Source organism: Tachyglossus aculeatus, chromosome 2, assembly GCF_015852505.1.
Source record: "Tachyglossus aculeatus isolate mTacAcu1 chromosome 2, mTacAcu1.pri, whole genome shotgun sequence".
Lineage (NCBI taxonomy): Eukaryota > Metazoa > Chordata > Mammalia > Monotremata > Tachyglossidae > Tachyglossus > Tachyglossus aculeatus.
The window spans coordinates 171,370,446-171,393,267 of record NC_052067.1 but is presented as its reverse complement, the minus strand read 5'-3'; the positions used below and the strand labels follow the sequence as shown (position 1 = coordinate 171,393,267).

At 45.0% G+C, this 22,822-nt stretch overlaps 1 protein-coding gene across 3 annotated transcripts in view; it reads left to right on the top strand.

The window, feature by feature from the left end:
- Positions 1-22,822, top strand: part of EPS8 (epidermal growth factor receptor pathway substrate 8) — a 139,833-nt gene that overhangs the window by 10,275 nt on the left and 106,736 nt on the right. For 2 of the 3 annotated variants that reach the window (XM_038772033.1, XM_038772043.1), the window contains exons 2-4: positions 8,023-8,113; positions 12,336-12,409; positions 20,821-20,871. In XM_038772033.1, the coding sequence (XP_038627961.1) occupies positions 8,052-8,113; positions 12,336-12,409; positions 20,821-20,871 (187 nt within the window). In that variant the 5' untranslated portion in view covers positions 8,023-8,051. The remainder of the gene's footprint in view (positions 1-8,022; positions 8,114-12,335; positions 12,410-20,820; positions 20,872-22,822) is intronic. The other variant, XM_038772054.1, reaches the window with a different exon arrangement.

Here is a 22,822-nt window from a genome sequence, read left to right as displayed (position 1 = left end):
TTTATTTTATTTTGTTAGTACGTTTGGTTTTGTTCTCTGTCTCCCCCTTTTAGACTGTGAGCCCACTGTTGGGTAGGGACTGTCTCTATATGTTGCCAATTTGTACTTCCCAAGGGCTTAGTACAGTGCTCTGCACATAGTAAGCGCTCAATAAATACGATTGATGATGATGATGATGATGATCCCTTCCACCCTCCCTCCTTCCCCTCCCCACAGCACCTGTATATATGTTTGTACAGATTGATTATTCTGTTTATTTTACTAGTCCATATTTACTATTCTATTTATTTTGCTAATGATGTGCATCTAACTTTACTTCTATTTGTTCCGACGACTTGACACCCGTCCACATGTTTTGCTTTGTTGCCCGTCTCCCCCTTCTAGACCGTGAGCCCGTTGTCGGGTCGGGACCGTCTCTATACGTTGCCGACTTGGACTTCCCAAGCGCTTAGTCATCATCATCATCAATCTTATTTATTGAGCGCTTACTGTGTGCAGAGCACTGGACTAAGCGCTTGGGAAGTCCAAATTGGCAACATCTAGAGACGGTCCCGACCCAACAGCGGGCTCACAGTCGTGAAGGGGGAGACAGAGAACAAAACCAAACATATTAACAAAATAAAATAAATAGAATAGATATGGACAAGTAAAATATAAATAAATAGAGTAATAAATCTGTACAAGCATATATCCATATATACAGGTGCTGTGGGGAAGGGAAGGAGGTAAGATGGGGGGGGATGGAGGGGGGACGAGGGCACTGCACACAGTCCAGTGCTCTGCACACAGTCAGCGCTCAAGAAATACGATTGAATGAATGAATGAATGAATTTTGGATTCCCTCCTAAATGAATTCCAAAAGAAGTAAATATTTTCCCTCCTTTTAAGGTCATGGAAACACTAGGGAAAGAAAAAGGAGCACAGCTTCATCTCAAGACATCAAAACATCAAGACATCATTCTCAAAACATCAATTCCCTGTCCTCCTTCCCATCCCCATCCCCCCCTTTCCCGAAAAGAAGCGGCCTTTTCCCAGTTTTGGAGGAAAGTTTCCCCTCGGAGAAAGTGATAAAAGGCTTTTTTGCAGTTCTCTCTCTGGGGGCGAAAGCGTTGTGCCGTGGCAACGCGCAGGCGACAGGAAAACACAAGCTACCAAAACATCGCTGGGCAGCTCCAACATTCTCCTTTTCCCTCCTTCCGTCTCTTCTCTCCTTCCTTCTTTCCTCTCTCGTATTTCTCCTCTTAATAATAATAATAATAATAATAGTAATAATAACGATGGTATTTGTTGAGTGCTCACTATGTGCCCTTAATAATAACGATGGCATTTGTTAAGCGCTTACTATGTGTGAAGCACTATTCTAAGCGCTGGGGGGGATACAAGGTGATCAGGTTGCCAACTTGTACTTCCCAAGCGCTTAGTACAGTGCTCTGCACACAGTAAGCGCCCCATAAATATTTTATTTTGTTAATAGGTTTCGTTTTGTCGTCTGTTTCCCCCTTCTAGGCTGTGAGCCTGCTGTTGGGTAGGGACCGTCTCTATATGTTACCAGTTTGTACTTCCCAAGCGCTTAGTACAGTGCTCTGCACACAGTAAGCGCTCAATAAATACGATTGATTGATTGAATAAATATGATTGAATGAATGAACTCAATAAATCTGATTGAATGAATGAATGAGGTTGTCCCCCTTGGGGTCACAGTCTCCATCCCCATTTTCCAGATGAGGGAGCTGAGGCCCAGAGAAGTGAAGGGACTTGCCCAAGGTCACACAGCTGACAAGCGGCGAAGCCGGGATTAGAACCCATGACCTCTGACTCCCAAGCCTGGGCTCTTTCCACTGAGCCACGCTGCTTCTCTGTACTAGGTAGTAGGCGCTGTGTGACCTTGGGCAAGTCACTTCACCTCTCTGGGGACTCAGTTTCCTCCTCTGTAATAATAATGATGGCATTTATTAAGCGCTTAGTGTGTGCCAAGCACTGTTCTAAGCTCTGGGGAGGTTACAAGGTGATCAGGTGTCCCATGTGGGGCTCACAGTCTTCATCCCCACTTTACAGATGAGGTAACTGAGGCCCAGAGAAGTGAAGTGACTCGCCCAAAGTCACACAGCTGACAAGTGGCGGAGCCGGGATTTGAACCCATGACCTCTGACTTCAAAGCCCGGGCTCTTTCCACTGAGCCACGCGGCTTCTCTGTAAAAAGGGGATGAAGACTGTGAGCCCCACGGGGGACTATTCTTATCATTTGTCTGTGGGATTTGAGAAGCAGCGTGGCTCAGGGGAAAGAGCCCGGGCTTTGGAGTCAGAGGTCATGGGTTCAAATCCCGGCTCTGCCAACTGTCACCTGTGTGACTTTGGGCAAGTCACTTCAATCAATCAATCAATCAATCGTATTTATTGAGCGCTTACTATGTGCAGAGCACTGTACTAAGCGCTTGGGAAGTACAAATTGGCAACACATAGAGACAGTCCCTACCCAACAGTGGGCTCACAGTCTAAAAGGGGGAGACAGAGAACGGAACCAAACATACCAACAAAATAAAATAAATAGGATAGAAATGTACACGTTAAATAAATAAATAAACAGAGTAATAAATATGTACAACCATATATCCATATATACAGGTGCTGTGGGGAAGGGAAGGAGGTAAGACGGGGGGATGGAGAGGGGGACGAGGGGGAGAGGAAAGAAGGGGCTCAGTCTGGGAAGGCCTCCTGGAGGAGGTGAGCTCTCAGCAGGGCCTTGAAGGGAGGAAGAGAGCTAGCTTGGCGGGTGGGCAGAGGGATTGGGGGCATTCCGGGCCCGGGGGATGACGTGGGCCGGGGGTCGATGGCGGGACAGGCGAGAGCGAGGTACGGTGAGGAGATTAGTGGTGGAGGAGCGGAGGGTTCACTCCTCTGGGCCTCAGTTCCCTCATCTGGAAAATGGGGATGAAGACTGTGAGCCCCACGTGGGACAACCTGATCACCTTGTAACCTCCCCAGCACTTAGAACTGTGTTTGGCACATAGTAAGCACTTAATAAATGCCATCATTATTATTATTTGAGGAGGAAGGGCGTTCCAGGCCAGAGGCAGGACAGGGGCGAGATGAAGGGGCAGCGAGTCCCTTCCTTCCTTCCTTCAATCATATTCATTGAGCGCTTACTGTGTGCAGAGCACTGGACTAAGCGCCCGGGAAGTACAAATAGGCAACATATGGAGACAGTCCCTACATTCATCTGTTCATTCAATTGTATTTATTGAGTGCTTAGTGTGTGCAGAGCACTGGACTAAGCGCCCGGGGAGTACAAATCGGCAACATATAGAGACGGTCCCTACATTCATTCATTCAATGGTGTTTATTGAGCGCTTACTGTGTGCAGAGCACTGGTTTAAGCGCTAGGGAAGTACAAGTCGGCAACGTATTTGTATATATGTATACCTGTATATATGTATATATGTTTGTATGTATTTATTACTCTATTTGTACATATTTACTCTTCTATTTATTTTATTTTGTTGATATGTTTTGTTTTTTTTGTCTGTCTCTCCCTTCTAGACTGTGAGCCCGCTGTTGGGTAGGGACCGTCTCTAGATGTTGCCGATTTGTACTTCCCAAGCGCTTAGTCCAGTGCTCTGTGCACAGTAAGCACTCAATAAATACAATTGAAGAATGAATGAATTTATTGTACTTGGACGTATTTATTCTGTTTATTTTATTTTGTTAACATGTTTTGTTTTGATGTCTGTCTCCCCCTTCTAGACTGTGAGCCCACTGTTGGGTAGGGACCGTCTCTAGATGTTGCCGATTTGGACTTCCCAAGCGCTTAGTCCAGTGCTCTGCACACAGTAAACGCTCAATACATATGATTGAATGAATGAATGAATTTATTGTACTTGGACATATTTATTCTATTCATTTTATTTTGTTAATATATTTTGTTTTGTTGTCTGTCTCCCCCTTCTAGACTGTGAGCCCGCTGTTGGGTAGGGACCCGTCTCTAGATGTTGCCAACTTGGACTTCCCAAGTGCCTAGTCCAGTGCTCTGCACACAGTAAGCGCTCAATACAGACGATTGAACGAATGAATGAATTTATTGTACTTGGACATATTTATTTATTTTGTTAACATATTTTGTTTTGTCATCTGCCTCACCCTTCTAGACTGTGAGCCCGCTGTCGGGTAGGGACCGTCTCTAGATGTGGCCGACTTGGACTTCCCAAGCGCTTAGTCCAGTGCTCCGCGCACAGTAAGCGCTCAATAAATGCGACTGATTGAATGAATGAACATAGAGAGACGGTCCCTACCCACCAGTTGCACATAGTAAGCGCTTAATAAATGCCATCATCATCATCATGGGACAACTTGATCACCTTGTAACCACCCCAGCGCTTAGAACAGGGCCTTGCACATAGTAAGCGCTTAATAAATGCCATCATTATTATCATCATCATCATCACCAGTGGCCCCTGCCCTCTCCCTCCCACCCGCCTCCGGCCCGGGGTGGGAGCGACGCCGCCCGCGCTGCCCATTGGGGCCCCTTCTCAGGCCGCCGTGCTATTATCCAAGGACGTTCCGCGGATAATTTCATTTCATATCTCATGTCATTTCATTTCATATTTCATTTCAATTTTGTTTCACACCACCGGCCCTTCGGACATCTGCGCCCCGGGTCCTGGGAAATGGGTGAGAAGCAGCCGCTCTCCAAGATTTCCCCAGGGTCACTTGGACCGCGCCGGGAAAGGGCCATGGGAAAGAAACAAAAAGTACAACAAGAAAACAGCCGAGAACATTTAGAGAGAAACACGCAGAGAATCAATCAGTCAGTCGTATTTATTGAGCACTTACTTATAATATTACGTATTTATTGAGCACTTCTAGAGAAGCGGCGTGGCTATAGAGAAGCGGTGAGCACTTCACTTCTAGAGAAGCGGCGTGGCTATAGAGAAGCGGCGTGGCTCAGTGGAAAAGAGCCCGGGCTTTGGAGTCAGAGGTCATGGGTTCAAATCCCGGCTCCGCCACTTGTCAGCTGGGTGACTTTGGGCGAGTCGCTTCACTTCTCTGGGCCTCAGTTCCCTCATCTGGAAAATGGGGATGAAGGCTGCGAGCCCCCCGTGGGACAACCTGATCACCTTGTAACCTCCCCAGCGCTTAGAACAGTGCTTTGCACATAGTAAGCGCTTAATAAATGCCATTATTATTATTATTACTATGTGCAGAACACTGGACTAAGCGCTTGGGAAGTACAAGTTGGCAACATATAGAGACGGTCCCTACCCAACAGTGGGCTTACAGTCTAGAAGCAGCGTGGCTCAGGGGAAAGAGCCCGGGCTTTGGAGTCAGAGGTCAGGGGTTCGAATCCTGGCTCCGCCAAACGTCTGCTGTGTGACCTTGGGCGAGCCACTTCACTTCTCCGGGCCTCAGTTCCCTCATCTGTCAAATGGGGATGAAGACTGGGAGCCCCCCGTGGGACAGCTTGATCACCTTGTATCCCCCCACCAGCTCTTAGAACAGTGCTTTGCACATAGTAAGCGCTTAGCAAATGCCATTATTATTATTAATTATTATTATTATTTCTAGACTGTGAGCCCACTGTTGGGTAGGGACCATCTCTATATGTTGCTGACTTGTACTTTCCAAGCGCTTAGTACAGTGCTCTGCACACAGTAAACGCTCAATAAATACAATTGAATGAATGAATAAATACAATTGAATGAATGAATAAATACAATTGAATGAATTATTTGCAAGAATGTTATCCCTAAGGAAGACCGTCGGGGACACGAGTTTATGCTGTGTGTGTGTGTGTGTGTGTGTGTCCCTTTTTTTTTAAGTGGCATTTATTATATTTTAAGGGCATTTCGAGACTGTGAGCTTGCTGTTGCGTAGGGACCATCTCTATATGTTGCCAACTTGGACTTCCCAAGCGCTTAGTACAGTGCTCTGCACACAGTAAGCGCTCAGTAAATGCAATTCAATGAATGAATGAATAAATGCAATTGAAAGAGTGAATGAATCAATCAATCAATCGAATGAATGAATAAATACAGTTGAATGTATTATTTGCAAGAATGTTGTCCCTAAGGAGGACTGTCGGGGACACGAATGTATGCTGTGTGTGTGTGTGTGTGTGTGTGTGTGTGTGTGTCCCTTTTTCTATTTTAAAATGGCATTTATTATTTTTCAACGGCATTTCTAGACTGTGAGCCTGCTGTTGGGTAGGGACCGTCTCTATATGTTGCCAACTTGGACTTCCCAAGCGCTTAGTACAGTGCTCTGCACACAGTAAGCGCTCAATAAATACGATTGAATGAATGAATGAATGAATAAATACAATTCAGTGAATTATTTGCAAGAATGTTATCCCTAAGGAGAACTGTCAGAGACACGAGTGTGTGCTGTGTGTGTGTCCCTTTTTTTTAAAAAAAAATGGCATTTATTATTTTTTAATGGCATTTCTAGACTGTGAGCCTGCTGTTGGGTAGGGACCGTCTCCATATGTTGCTAGTCCAGTGCTCTGCACACAGTAAGCGCTCAATAAATACAACTGAATGAATGAATGCCATTATTATTATTATTTTCTGGGCCTCAGTGACCTCATCTGTAAAATGGGGATGAAGACTGTGAGCCCCCCGTGGGACAACCTGATCACCTTGTAACCTCCCCAGCGCTTCGAACAGTGCTTTGCACATAGCACTTAATAAATGCTGTTATTGTTATTATTATTATTATTATTATTACAGTACAGTACTATTATTACTAGTCCAGTGTTCTGCACACAGTAAGCGCTCAATAAATACAATTGAATGAATGAATGAATAGATGCCATTATTATTATTATTATTTTCTAGGCCTCAGTGACCTCATCTGTAAAATGGGGATGAAGACTGTGAGCCCGCCGTGGGACAACCTGATCACCTTGTAACCTCCCCAGCGCTTCGAACAGTGCTTTGCACATAGCGCTTAATAAATGCCGCTATTGTTATTATTATTATTATTATTACAGTACAGTACGATTATTACTAGTTCAGTGTTCTGCACACAGTAAGCGCTCAATAAATACAATTGAATGAATGAATGAATAAATGCCATTATTATTATTATTATTTTCTAGGCCTCGGTGACCTCATCTGTAAAATGGGGATAAAGACTGGGAGCCCCATGAGGGACAACCTGATCACCTTGTATCCGCCCCAGCGCTTAGAATAGTGCTTTGCACATAAAAAGCGCTTAATAAATGCCGTTATTATTATTACAGTACAGTACTACTATTACTAGTCTAGTGCTCTGCACACAGTAAGCGCTCAATAAATACAATTGAATGAATAAATGCCATTATTATTATTATTATTATTATTATTATTATTATTATTATTATTTTCTGGGCCTCAGTGACCTCATCTGTAAAATGGGGATGAAGACTGGGAGCCCCACGAGGGACAACCTGATCACCTTGTATCCCCCCAAGTCTTAGAATAGTGCTTTGCACATAGTAAGTGCTCAATAAATGCCATTATTATTATTATTACAGTACAGTACTATTATTACCAACTTGTCCTTCCCAAGCGCTTAGTACAGTGCTCTGCACACAGTAAGCGCTCAATAAATACAATTGAATGAATGAATGAATTACTAGTCCAGTGCTCTGCACACAGTAAGCGCTCAAGAAATACAATTGAATGAATGAATGAATAAATGCCATTATTATTATTGTTATTATTATTATTATTATTATTTTCTGGGCCTCAGTTACCTCATCTGTAAAATGGGGATGAAGACTGGGAGCCCCACGAGGGACAACCTGATCACCTTGTATCCCCCCCCAGCCCTTAGAATAGTGCTTTGCACATCATCATCAATCGTATTTATTGAGCGCTTACTGTGTGCAGAGCAGTGTACTAAGCGCTTGGGAAGTACAAATTGGCAACATCTAGAGACAGTCCCTACCCAACAGTGGGCTCACAGTCTAAAAATGTCATTATTATTATTATTATTATTATTAAGCGTTTATTTTCCCCCCCGCGCGCGTGTCTTGTGCCACAGGAGCGGGCCCCGAGGCCGAGAGACTCAAGATGAAAGGCGTCGTGACCAACTCCCCGCCCGGAGGCTCCGACCACCACCAGGCCCAGATGAAGTGAGTCAATCAATCAATCAATCAATCAATCAATCGTATTTATTGAGCGCTTACTGTGTGCAGAGCACTGGACTAAGCGCTTGGGAAGTCCAAGTGGGCAACATCGAGAGACGGTCCCTACCCGATAGCGGGCTCACAGTCTAAAAGGCCGGAGTCAATCAATCAATCAATCGATCAATCAGTCAATCGTATTTATTGAGCGCTTACTGTGTGCAGAGCACTGTACTGAGCGCTTGGGAAGTCCAAGTTGGCAACATCTAGAGACGGTCCCTACCCGACAGCGGGCTCACAGTCTAAAAGGCCGGAGTCAATCAATCAATCAATCAATCAGTCAATCGTATTTATTGAGCGCTTACTGTGTGCAGGGCACTGTACTAAGCGCTTGGGAAGTCCAAGTTGGCAACATATAGAGACGGTCCCTACCCGACAGCGGGCTCACAGGCTAGAAGGCCGGAGTCAATCAATCAATCAATCAATCAGTCAATCGTATTTATTGAGCGCTTACTGTGTGCAGGGCACTGTACTAAGCGCTTGGGAAGTCCAAGTTGGCAACATATAGAGACAGTCCCTACCCGACAGCGGGCTCACAGGCTAGAAGGCCGGAGTCAATCACTCAATCAATCAATCAATCAATCAATCGTATTTATTGAGCGCTTACTGTGTGCAGAGCACTGTACTAAGCGCTTGGGAAGTCCAAGTTGGCAACATATAGAGACGGTCCCTACCCAACAGTGGGCTCACAGTCTAAAGGAGTCGGCCGGATCGTGGCTCGGAGACGGAAAGGGGTCTTCAGCAAGTTGCTCGGGCCCAACCGGCAGCGCAGGACTCGAACCCGGGACCCCCAGCCACCCGGGGATCGGTCTGCTGGGACCGGGAGTGTTGCCAGGGGAAGTTTCCGCTCGCCCGGGGCAGAGATGACCTTCGGCCTTCCCTCAGTGGGAAGAGGCCTGGGGTCCAAGTTTTTATCGGAAATCCCCCCCTTTTTAATCATTTAGTCGTATCTATTGAGCGCTTACTGTGTGCAGAGCACTGGACTAAGCGCTTGGGAAGTCCAAGTCGACAACATATAGAGACGGTCCCTACCCAACAGTGGGCTCACAGTCTTTTTTATGGAATTTGTTAATAATAATAATGATGATGGCATTTATTAAGCGCTTACTATGTGCAAAGCACTGTTCTGAGCGCCGGGGAGGTGACAAGGTGATCAGGTTGTCCCACGGGGGGCTCACAGTCTTCATCCCCATTTTACAGAAGAGGTCACTGAGGCACAGAGAAGCAGCGTGGCTCAGTGGGAAAAGCACAGGTTTTGGAGTCAGAGGTCATGGGTTCAAATCCCGGCTCTGCCAACTGTCAGCTGTGGGACTTTGGACAAGTCGCTTCACTTCTCTGGGCCTCAGTTCCCTCACCTGTAAAATGGGGATTAAGACTATGAGCCCCCCGTGGGACAACCTGATCACCTTGTAACTTCCCCAGCGCTTAGTACAGTGCTCTGCACATAGTAAGCGCTAAATAAATACAATTAAATGGTGTTGATGATGATAGCATTTGTTGAGCGCTTACTATGTGCAAAGCACTGTTCTAAGCACTGGGGAGGTTACAAGATGATCAGGTTGTCCCATGGGGGGCTCACAGTCTTAATCCCCATTTTCCAGATGAGGAAACTGAGGCCCAGAGAATAATAATAATAATAATAATAATAATAGCATTTATTAAGCACTTACTATGTGCAAAGCACTGTTCTAAGCGCTGGGGAGGTTACAAGGTGATCAGGTTGCCCCACGGGGGGCTCACAGTCTTCACCCTCATTTTCTAGATGAGGGAACTGAGCACTTAGTACACTTAGTAGAGCACTGTACTAAGCGCTTCCCCCTCAGTGCTTAGAACAGTGCTTGGCACATAGTAAGCACTTAATAAATGCACTTGGAGAAGCTGCATGGCTCAGTGGAAAGAGCCCGGGCTTTGGAGTCAGCAGTCATGGGTTCGAATCCCGGCTCTGCCAGTTGTCAGCTGTGTAACTTTGGGCAAGTCACCTCACTTCTCTGGGCCTCAGTTACCTCATCTGGAAAATGGGGATGAAGACTGGGAGCCCCACGAGGGACAACCTGATCACCTTGTAACCTCCCCAGCGCTTAGAACAGTGCTTTGCACATAGTAAGCGCTTAATAAATGCCATCATTATTATTATTATTATTTTTATAAATGCCATTATTATCATTATTATTACAGTACAGTACAGTACTATTATTACTAGTCCATTGCTCTGCACACAGTAAGCGCTCAATAAATACAATTGAATGAATGAATGAATGAATAAATGCCATCATTATTATTATTATTCTCTGGGCCTCAGTTCCCTCATCTGAATCAATCAATCGATCAATCAATCGTATTTATTGAGCACTTACTGTGTGCAGAGCACTGTACTGAGCGCTTGGGAAGGCCAAGTTGGCAACACATAGAGACAGTCCCTCTGAAAAACAGGGATGAAGACTGTGAGCCCCCCCGTGGGCCAACCTGATCACCTTGTCACCTCCCTAGCGCTTAGCACAGTGCTTGGCACATAGTAAGCGCTTAATAAATACCATTATTATTATTATTATTATAAATTCCATTATTATTATTATTATTACAGTACAGTACAGTACTATTATTACTAGTCCAGTGCTCTGCACACAGTAAGCGCTCAATAAATACAATTGAATGAATGAATGAATGAATAAATGCCATCATTATTATTATTATTCTCTGGGCCTCAGTTCCCTCATCTGAATCAATCAATCGATCAATCAATCGTATTTATTGAGCGCTCACTGTGTGCAGAGCACTGTACTAAGCGCTTGGGAAGTCCAAGTTGGCAACACATAGAGATGGTCCCTCTGAAAAACGGGGATGAAGACCGTGAGCCCCGCGAGGGACAACCTGATCACCTTGTAACCTCCCTAGCGCTTAGAACAGTGCTTGGCACGTAGTAAGCGCTTAATAAATGCCATTATTATTATTATTATAAATGCCATTATTATTATTATTATTACAGTACAGTACAGCTCTATTATTACTAGTCCAGTGCTCTGCACACAGTAAGCGCTCAATAAATACAATTGAATGAATGAATGAATGAATGAATAAATGCCATCATTATGATTATTCTTCTTCTCTGGGCCTCAGTTCCCTCATCTGAATCAATCAATCAATCAATCGTATTTATTGAGCGCCTACCGTGTGCAGAGCACTGTACTAAGCGCTTGGGAAGTCCAAGTTGGCAACATCTAGAGACGGTCCCTACCCAGCAGTGGGCTCACAGTCTAAAAGACTTGTCACCTTGTCACCTCCCCAGTGCTTAGCACAGTGCTTGGCACATAGTAAGCGCTTAATAAATGCCATTATTATTATTATTATAAATGCCATTATTATTATTATTATTACAGTACAGTACAGTACTATTATTACTAGTCCAGTGCTCTGCACACAGTAAGCGCTCAATAAATGCAATTGAATGAATGAATGAATGAATAAATGCCATCATTATTATTATTATTCTTCTCTGGGCCTCAGTTCCCTCATCTGAATCAATCGATCAATCAATCGTATTTATTGAGCGCCTACCGTGTGCAGAGCACTGTACTAAGCACTTGGGAAGTCCAAGTTGGCAACATCTAGAGACGGTCCCTACCCAGCAGTGGGCTCACAGTCTAAAAGACTTGTCACCTTGTCACCTCCCCAGCACTTAGCACAGTGCTCGGCACATAGTAAGCGCTTAATAAATGCCATTATTATTATTATTATTATTATAAATGCCATTATTATTATTATTATTATTATTACAGTATAGTACAGTACTTTTATTACTAGTCCAGTGCTCTGCACACAGTAAGCGCTCAATAAATACAATTGAATGAATGAATGAATGAATAAATGCCATCATTATTATTATTATTATTCTCTGGGCCTCAGTTCCCTCATCTCGATCAATCAATCGTATTTATTGAGTGCTTACTGTGTGCAGAGCAGTGGACTAAGCGCTTGGGAAGTCCAAGTTGGCAACATCTAGAGACGGTCCCTACCCAGCAGTGGGCTCACAGTCTAAAAGACTTGTCACCTTGTCACCTCCCCAGCGCTTAGCACAGTGCTCGGCACATAGTAAGTGCTTAATAAACGCCGTCATTATTATAAGTAAATGAGTAAGTAACGCGGGGCTGGGGTTTTTTTTGTTTCTTTCTTTCAGCGGCTACGGCTGGCCATCGTATCCCCCGCCGGATGGAGGGTCCAACGCTCAGTCCAGTGCCAAGGCCCTGTACGGTACGGCCCCCCACGTCCCCCCCCGGACACGCTCCGTCCCACGCGTGTGTGCATGTGTGTAGCGTCCCACAGGGTCCACTTGGTGTTAATAATAATAATAATAATAATAATAATAATGGCATTTATTAAGTGCTTACTATGTGCAAAGCACCGTTCTAAGCACTGGGGTAGATACAAGGTGATCAGGTTGTCCCACGTGGGGCTCCCAGTCTTCATCCCCATTTTCCAGACGAGGGAACTGAGGCCCAGAGAAGTGAAGCGACTTGCCCAAATAATAATAATAATGTTGGTATTTGTTAAGCGCTTACTATGTGCAAAGCACTGTTCTAAGCACTGGGGTAGATACAAGGTAATCAGGTTGTCCCACGTGGGGCTCACAGTCTTCATCCCCATTTTACAGACGAGGGAACTGAGGCCCAGAGAAGTGAAGCGACCTGCCCAAAGTCACCCAGCTGACAGTTGGCGGAGCTGGGATTTGAACCCATGACCTCTGACTCCAAAGCCCGGGCTCTTTTCCCCTGAGCCACGCTGCTTCTCTAGAAAGATATTATTATCATAAGCACTTAACAAATGCCATCATTTCCATGGTGGGCAGGGAATGCGTTTGTTATATAATAATAATGATGATGGGGTTTGTTAAGCGCTTACTATGTGCAAAGCACTGTTCTAAGCGCTGGTGAGGTTACAAGGTGATCAGGTTGTCCCACGGGGGGCTCCCAGTCTTCATCCCCATTTTCCAGACGAGGTCGCTGAGGCCCAGAGAAGTGAAGCGACTTGCCCAAATAATAATAATAATAATAATGTTGGTATTTGTTAAGCGCTTACTATGTGCAAAGCCCTGTTCTAAGCACTGGGGTAGATACAAGGTAATCAGGTTGTCCCACGGGGGGCTCACAGTCTTCATCCCCATTTTCCAGACGAGGGAACTGAGGCCCAGAGAAGTGAAGCGACCTGCCCAAAGTCACCCAGCTGACAGTTGGCGGAGCTGGGATTTGAACCCATGACCTCTGACTCCAAAGCCCAGGCTCTTTTCCCCTGAGCCACGCTGCTTCTCTAGAAAGATATTATTATCATAAGCACTTAACAAATGCCATCATTTCCATGGTGGGCAGGGAATGCGTTCGTTATATAATAATAATGACGATGGTATTTGTTAAGCGCTTACTATGTGCAAAGCACCGTTCTAAGCGCTGGCGAGGTTACAAGGTGATCAGGTTGTCCCACGGGGGGCTCCCAGTCTTCATCCCCATTTTCCAGAAGAGGGAACTGAGGCCCAGAGAAGTGAAGCGACTTGCCCAAAGTCACCCAGCTGACAGTTGGCGGAGCCGGGATTTGAACCCATGACCTCTGACTCCAGAGCCCGGGCTCTTTCCACTGAGCCACGCTGCTTCTCTAAGTATTCATTCAGTCGTATTTATTGAGCGCTTACGGCATGCAGAGCACTGTACTGAGCACTTGGGAAGCCCAAGTTGGCAACACATAGAGACAGTCCCAACAGTGGGCTCGCAGGCTAGAGATGACACGTGTCTCACAGCTCACCCGTCCTGCCCACACACGTGTGTCTTACGTGTTGCATGTTTTGCCACCTTGTACTTCCCAAGCGCTTAGTCCAGTGCTCTGCACACAGTAAGCGCTCAATAAATACGATGGATCGATTACATGCTAACGTATCCCACAGAACCCGCAACTTTGATGATAATGATGATATTTGTTAAGCGCTTACTATGTGCCAAGCACTGTTCTAAGCGCCGGGGGAGATACATGGTAATTAGGTTGTCCCCCGTGGGGCTCACAGTCTGCACCCCCATTTTATTCATTCGTTCATTCAATTATATTTATTGAGCGCTTACTGTGTGCTGAGCACTGGACTAAGCGCTTGGGAAGCATCGCTCAGTGGGAAGAGCCCGGGCTTGGGAGTCAGAGGTCGTGGGTTCAAATCCCGGCTCCGCCACTTGTCAGCTGTGCGACTTTGGGCAAGTCACGTCACTTCTCTGGGCCTCAGTTCCCTCATCTGTAAAATGGGGATTAAGACTGTGAGCCCCCCGTGGGACAACCTGATCACCTTGTAGCCTTCCCAGCGCTTAGAACAGTGCTTTGCACATAGTAAGCGCAAAACAAATGCCATCATTACTACAAGTTGGCAACATGTAGAGGCGGTCCCTCCCCTACACCGGGGTCACTGAGGCCCAGAGAAGTGAAGTGACTTGCCCTAAGTCACACAGCTGATAAGTGGCAGAGCTGGGATTAATAATAATGATTATAATAATGATGGTATTTGTTAAGCGCTTACTATCAATCAATCGTATTTATTGAGCGCTTACTATGTGCAGAGCACTGTACTAAGCGCTTACTATGTGGCAAGCACTGTTCTAAGCACTGGGGAGATTACAAGGTGATCAGGTTGTCCCATGGTGGGGGGCTCACAGTCTTCATCCCCATTTTACAGATGAGGTCACTGAGGCCCGGAGAAGTGAAGCGACTTGCCCAAGGTCACACAGCTGACAAGTGGCAGAGCCGGGATTAATAATAATAATTATGATAATAATGATGGCATTTGTTACCGCTTACTATGTGCGAAGCACTGTTCTAAGTGCTGGGGAAGGGATACAAGGTGATCAGGTTGTCCCATGTGAGACTCACAATCTTAATCCCCATTTTACAGATGAGGTAATAATACTAATAATAATCATGATAATAATGATGGCATTTGTTAAGTGCTTACTGTGTGCGGAGCACTGTTCTAAGTGCTGGAAGGGGAATACAAGGTGATCAGGTTGTCCCACGAGGGGCTCACAGTCTGAATCCCCATTTTACAGATGAAGTAATAATAATAATAATAATAATAATAATAATAATAATAATAATGATGGTATTTGTTAAGCTCTTACTATGTGCGGAGCACTGTTCTAAGTGCTGGAGGGGGGAATACAAGGTGATCAGGTTGTCCCACGGGGGGCTCACAGTCTGAATCCCCATTTTACAGATGAGGTAATAATAATAATGATAATAATGATGGCATTTGTTAAGCGCTTACTATGTGCGGAGCACTGTTCTAAGTGCTGGAGGGGGGAATACAAGGTGACCAGGTTGTCCCACGAGGGGCTCACAGTCTGAATCCCCATTTTACAGATGAGGTAGTAATAATAATGATAATACTGATAATGATGGCATTTGTTAAGCGCTTACTATGTGTAGAGCACTGTTCTAAGTGCTGGAAGGGGGATACAAGGTGATCAGGTTATCCCACGTGGGGCTCACAGTCTGAATCCCCATTTTACAGATGAGTTAATAATAATGATAATGATAATAATGATGGCATTCGTTAAACGCTTACTATATGCGGAGCACTGTTCTAAGTGCTGGAGGGGGGAATACAAGGTGACCAGGTTGTCCCACGAGGGGCTCACAGTCTGAATCCCCATTTTACAGATGAGGTAATAATAATAATAATAATGATAATAATGATGGCATTTGTTAAGCACTTACTATGTGCGGAGCACTGTTTTAAGTGCTGGAAGGGGGATACAAGGTGATCAGGTTGTCCCACGAGGGTCTCACAGTCTCAATCCCCCTTTTCCAGATGAGGGAACTGAGGCCCAGAGAATTGAAGTGACTTGCCCAAGGTCACCCAGCAGACAGGCGGCAGAGGCGGGATTCGAACCCACGACCTTTGACTCCCAAGCCCGGGCTCTTTCCACTGAGCCACGAGACAGTAGACGAGTGTGTGATCGAGTGAAGGGTTTGGCTGTGGGCCCGTGAACGACCCCGTTAGTTGGGGGAAGCAGAAGGGGGTCACAGAGGCGACTGCTCCAATGTCTACTTCATTCAATCGTATTTATTGAGCGCTTACTGTGTGCAGAGCACTGGACTAAGCGCTGGGGAAGTCCAAGTTGGCAACATCTAGAGACAGTCCCTACCCAACAGCGGGCTCACAGTCTAGAAGGGGGAGACAGACGATAAAACAAAACACATTAACAAAATAAAATAAATAGAATAAATATGTACAAGTAAAATAAATAAATTCATTCATTCATTCAGTCATATTTATTGAGCACTTACTGTGTGCAGAGCCCTGGACTAAGCGCTTGGGAAGGTCAAGTTGACAACATCTAGAGACGGTCCCTACCCAACAGCGGGCTCACAGTCTAGAAGGGGGAGACAGACAACAAAACAAAACATATTAACAAAATAAAATAAATAGAATAAATATGTACAAGTAAAATAAATAAATTCAGTCAGTCAGTCATATTTATTGAGCGCTTACTGTGTGCAGAGCACTGGACTAAGCGCTGGGGAAGTACAAGTTGGCAACATATAGAGACGGTCCCTACCCGACAACGGGCTCACAGTCTAGAAGGGGGAGACAGACAAGAAAGCATATTAGCGAAATAAAATAAATAGAATAAATACGTACAAGTAAAATAAATTCATTCATTCATTCAATCGTATTTATTGAGCACTTACTGTGTGCAGAGCACTGGACTAAGCATTTGGGAAGTACAAGTCAGCAACATCTGGAGACGGTCCCTAACCGACAGCGGGCTCACAGTCTACAAGGGGGAGACAGATGACAAAACAAAACATATTAACCAAATAAAATAAATATGTACAAGTAAAATAAGTAAATTCATTCATTCATTCAGTCGTATTTATTGAGCGCTTACTGTGTGCAGAGCACCGTACTAAGCGCTTGGGAAGTCCAAGTCGGCAACATCTAGAGATGGTCCCTACCCAACAGCGGGCTCACAGTCTAGAACGGGGCGACACACAACTAAACAAAACATATTAACAAAATAAAATAAATAGAATAGTAAATATGTACAAATAAAACAGAGTAATAAATATGTACAAACATAAATAATAATAATAATGTCATTTATTAAGCACATACTATACGCAAAGCACTATACTAAGCACTGGGGAGGTTACAAGGTGATCAGGTTGTCCCATGGTGGGGGGCTCCCAGTCTTCATCCCCATTTTCCAGATGAGGGAACTGAGGCCCAGGGAAGTGAAATGACTTGCCCAAAGTCACACAGCTGACAGTTGGTGGAGCCGGGATTTGAACCCATGACCTCCGACTCCAAAGCCCGGGCTCCTTCCACTGAGCCACACTGCTTCTCTTAATACATAAGAGAATATATATTATATATAAAATATATGCACACATATATAATCTATATTTACATATATATTACATGGGTGTGTATATAATATACTAACATATATATGCATATATAATATATATTTAAATATATGCATATAATATATTTACATATATGCATGTATAATATATTTAATCATATATTATATGTTTAATTATATAACATTTAATATGCATTTATAAGATATATTTACATATATTGCATATATGGCACATTTACATATATATTATATATATGTATATATACATATATACAGGTGCGGTGGGGAGGGGAAGGAGGTAAGGAGGTATTGTTTTGTCGACTGTCCCCCCCTTCTAGACCGCGAGCCCGTCGCGGGGTGGGGACTGTCTCTATCTGTTGCCCATTTCTACTTCCCAAGCGCTTAGTACAGTGCTCCGCACACAGGAAGCGCTCAAGAAATACGATTGAATGAATAAATGAAAATAACCGAAGCGATTCTGCACTTGGAGGGGCGGGTAGGGGGGTCTGTTGGGGGGGAAGAGGAGGTGAGCGGGGCGTGAGGTCTTTGGGAGGGAAGGGGGTGGACAGGGGTCTTTGTGGTGGGGTGGAGGCCTTAGGGAGGGAGGGGGATGCTCATTCATAATAATAATGATGGCATTTATTTATTTATTCCTTTATTTATTCCTTTATTCCTTTATTTATTCCTTTATTTATTTATTTATTTATTTATTTATTTATTTATTCCTTTATTTATTCCTTTATTTATTTATTTATTCCTTTATTCATTCCTTTATTTATTTATTTATTTATTTATTTATTCATTCCTTTATTTATTCCTTTATTTATTTATTCATTCATTTATTTATTTATTTATTCATTTATTTATTTATTTATTCATTCATTCATTCATTTATTTATTATTAACAAATGCCATTATTATTAATTAAGCGCGTCCCATGCGCCAAGCACTGTTCTAAGCGCCGGGGCGGAGCGAAGCAGCGTGGCTAGAGAAGCAGCGTGGCTCAGTGGAAAGAGCCCGGGCTCGGGAGCCGGAGGTCGCGGGTTCAAATCCCGGCTCCGCCACTCGTCAGCTGGGGGACTCTGGGCAAGTCGCTTCTCTGGGCCTCAGTTCCCTCATCTGGAAAATGGGGAGTGAAGATCGGGAGCCCCCCCGTGGGACAGCCTGATCACCTTGTAACTTCCCCGGCGCTTGGAACAGTGCTTTGCACATAGTAAGCGCTTAATAAATGCCATTATTATTAGTATTATTATTATTAAGTCACTTCACTTCTCTGGGCCTCAGTTTCCTCATCTGGAAAATGGGGGTGAAGACCGGGAGGCCCCCGTGGGACAACCTGATCACCTTGTAACTTCCCTGATGCTTGGAACAGTGCTTTGCGCATAGTAAGCGCTTAATAAGTGCCATTATTATTATTATTATTAAGTCACTTCACTTCTCTGGGCCTCAATACCCTCATCTGGAAAATGGGGATGAAGACTGGGAGCCTCCCGTGGGACAAACTGATCACCTTGTAACTTTCCCGGCGCTTGGAACAGTGCTTTGCGCATAGTAAGCGCTTAATAAATGCCATTATTATTATTCTTATTAAGTCATTTCACTTCTCTGGGCCTCAGTTCCCTCATCTGGAAAATGGGGATGAAGACCGGGAGCCCCCCGTGGGACAACCTGATCACCTTGTAACTTCCCCGGCGCTTAGAACAGTGCTTTGCACATAGTAAGCACTTAGTAAATTCCATCATTATTATTATTATACCCCAGTGGGACAACCTGATCACCTTGTAACTTAGAACAGTGCTTTGCACATAGTAAGCGCTGAATAAATGCCATCATTATTATTATTCTCTGGGCCTCAGTGACCTCATCTGTAAAATGGGGATGAAGACTGTGAGCCCCATGTGGGACAACCTGATCACCTTGTAACCTCCCCAGCACTTAGAACAGTGCTTGGCACATAGTAAGCTCTTAATACATGCCATCGTTATTATTATTATTATTTATTATTATTATTATTATTATCATTAAGTCACTTCACTTCTCTGGGCCTCAGTTCCCTCATCTGGAAAATGGGGATGAAGACTGTGAGCCCCTCGTGGGACAACCTGATCACATTGTAACTTCCCCAGCGCTTAGAACAGTGCTTGGCACATAGTAAGTGCTTAATAAATTCCATCATTATTATTATTATCATTATTATTGCAAGGTGATCAGTGCTCAATAAATACCCACGCATTAGAGTGCACTGAATGCAGTAAGTGCTCAGTAAATAACCAAGCATTAGAGCTCTCCAAATGCAGTAATAATAATAATAATAATAATAATGGCATTTGTTAAGCACTTACTATGTGCCAAGGACTGTTCTAAGCGGTCGGGGGGATACAAGGTGATCAGGTTGTCCCACGGGGGGCTCCCAGTCTTCATCCCCATTTTCCAGATGAGGGAACCGAGGCCCAGAGAAGTGAAGTGACTTGCCCAAAGTCACCCAGCTGAAAAGTGGTGTAGCGGGGATTTGAACCCATGACTTCTGACTCCAAAGCCCGCGCTCTTTCCACTGAGCCGCGCTGCTTCTCATTCATTCATTCGCTCAATTGTATTTATTGAGCGCTTCCTGTGTGCAGAGCACTGTACTAAGCGCTTGGGAAATCCAATTCACCAACAGCTAAAGACAGTCTCTTTCCAACAACAGGCTCTCGGTCTTTGGGGCGGCGTGGCTTAGTAGCAGGAGCCCGGGCTTGGGCGTCCCAGGTCGTGGGTTCGAATCCCGCCTCCGCCACTTTTTTTTTGATGGTGTTTGTTAAGCGCTTACTATGTGCAAAGCACTGTTCTTAGCGCTGGGGGGGGGGGGGATACAAGGTGATCAGATTGTCCCACATGGGGATCACAATCTTAATCCCCATTTTCCAGATGAGGGAACTGAGGCCCGGAGAAGTGAAGTGACTTGCCCAAAGTCACACAGCTGACAGTTGGCGGAGCCGGGATTTGAACCCGTGACCTCTGACTCCAAAGCCCGGGCTCTTTCCGCTGAGCCACGCTGCACTTGTCAGCTGTGTGACCTTGGGCAAGCCGCTTCACTTCTCCGAGCCTCAGTTTCCTCATCTGCCAAATGGGGATGAAGACCGTGAGCCCCCCGGGGAACAACCTGATCACCTTGTAGCCTCCCCAGTTCTTAGAACAGTGGTTGGCACCTAGTAAGCGCTTAATAAATGCTATTATTATTATTATTATTATTATTATTATTATTATTATTATTATCCCTTCCCTCATCAGGGACCGAAGGATTCTTCTTCTTCAGATCATCGTCCAAGCAGAAAAAGAAAGGTAGCGAAGCATGGCGTGCCCGGCGGGAGGTCTTCTCGGCTGCAAAACCCTAAAGGGGGGAGTAGGATACCTTGGCAGTCGTATTTACTGAGCGCTCACTGTGTGCTGAGCGCTGTACTAAGCGCTTGGGAGAGTTCGAGAGGACGATAAGCCGACACTGCACACAGCACTTAAGCGCTTAGTACAGTGCTCTGCACACAGTAAGCGCTCAATAAATACAAGTGATGATGACACATTCCCTCCCTGCGAGGTCCCTGAGAAGCAGTGTAGCTCATTCATTCATTCATTCATTCATTCATTGATTCATTCAGTCGTATTTATTGAGCGCTTACTATGTGCAGAGCACTGGACTAAGCGCTCGGGAAGTCCAAGTGGGCAACATCTAGAGACGGTCCCGACCCAACAGCGGGCTCACAGTCTAGAAGGGGGAAGAGCCCGGGTTTGGGAGCCAGGGGTCCTGGGTTCTAATCCCGGCTCCGCCACTGGTCAGCTGGGGGACTTTGGGCAAGTCACTTCACTTCTCTGGGCCTCAGTTCCCTCGTCTGGAAAATGGGGATTAAGACTGGGAGCCCTAGAAGCAGCGTGGCTCAGTGGAAAGAGCCCGGGCTTTGGAGTCAGAGGTCGTGGGTTCAAATCCCGGCTCTGCCAATTGGCAGCTGGGTGACTTTGGGCAAGTCACTTCACTTCTCTGGGCCTCAGTTATCTGTAAAACGGGGATTAAGACGGTGAGCCCCCCGTGGGGCAACCTGATTACCTTGTAACCTCCTCAGCGCTTAGAACAGTGCTTGGCACATAGTAAGTGCTTAATATGTGCCATTATTATTATTATTATTAATCCCGGCTCTGCCACTGGTCAGCTGGGTGACTTTGGGCAAATCACTTAACTTCTCTGGGCCTCAGTTCTCTCATCTGTAAAATGGGGATTAAGACTGTGAGCCCCCCATGGGACAACCTGATCACCTTGCAACCTCCCCAGCGCTTAGAACAGTGCTTCGCACATAGTAAGCGCTTCATAAATGCCATTATTATTATTATTATTAATAAAGAGCCCAGGCTTGGAAGTCAGAGGTCATGGGTTCTAATCCCAGCTCCGCCACTAGTCAGCTGTGTGACTTTGGGCAAGTCACTTCACTTCTCTGGGCCTCAGTTCCCTCATCTGGAAAATGGGGATGAAGACTCGGAGCCCCCCGTGGGACAACCCGATCACCTTGTATCCTCCCCAGCGCTTAGAACAGTGCTTGGCACATAGTAAGCGCTTAACAAATGCCATTTTTATTATTATTATTACAAGGGGAGGATCTTCCAGCCCATTTGGGAATCCTCTCGTTCCCTCCCGGGTATTTTCGGCTTTGCAGCATTTCGACTAAGACCCCCCCCAAAGCGTGTGTTCAGCCCCCCTGGGCGCTTAGTACAGTGCTCTGCACACAGTAAGCGCTCAATAAATACGATCGATTGATTGATTGATTGCTTTCTGTCCTTTTTCCCTCTCTTGGGTTTTCCCAAATGGCGCACATTGGGATTCCGGGCTCCGCTGTCTTGGCCAGTGTTTTGAGCGGGTGCGTGAGTGCTGTGAAAAACGTGCAGCTTCTCGTTTTCGGAGCATGCCGGTGAAGAGAAGTTAGCCGTGTTTTGTGTCAACTAAGTCCTTGCATAATAATAATAATAATAATAATAATAATAATAATAATAATAATAATAATAATAATAATAATGGCATTTATTAAGTGCTTATTATGTGCAAAGCACTGTTCTAAGCGTGAATGTTGTGAAAAACGTGCAGCGTCTTGTTTTCGGAGCGTGCCGGTGAAGAGAAGTTAGCCGTGTTTTGTGTCAACTAAGTCCTTGCATAATAATAATAATAATAATAATAAGAATAATGGCATTTATTAAGCGCTTATTATGTGCAAAGCACTGCTCTAAGCGTGAGTGGTGTGAAAAACGAGCAGCTTCT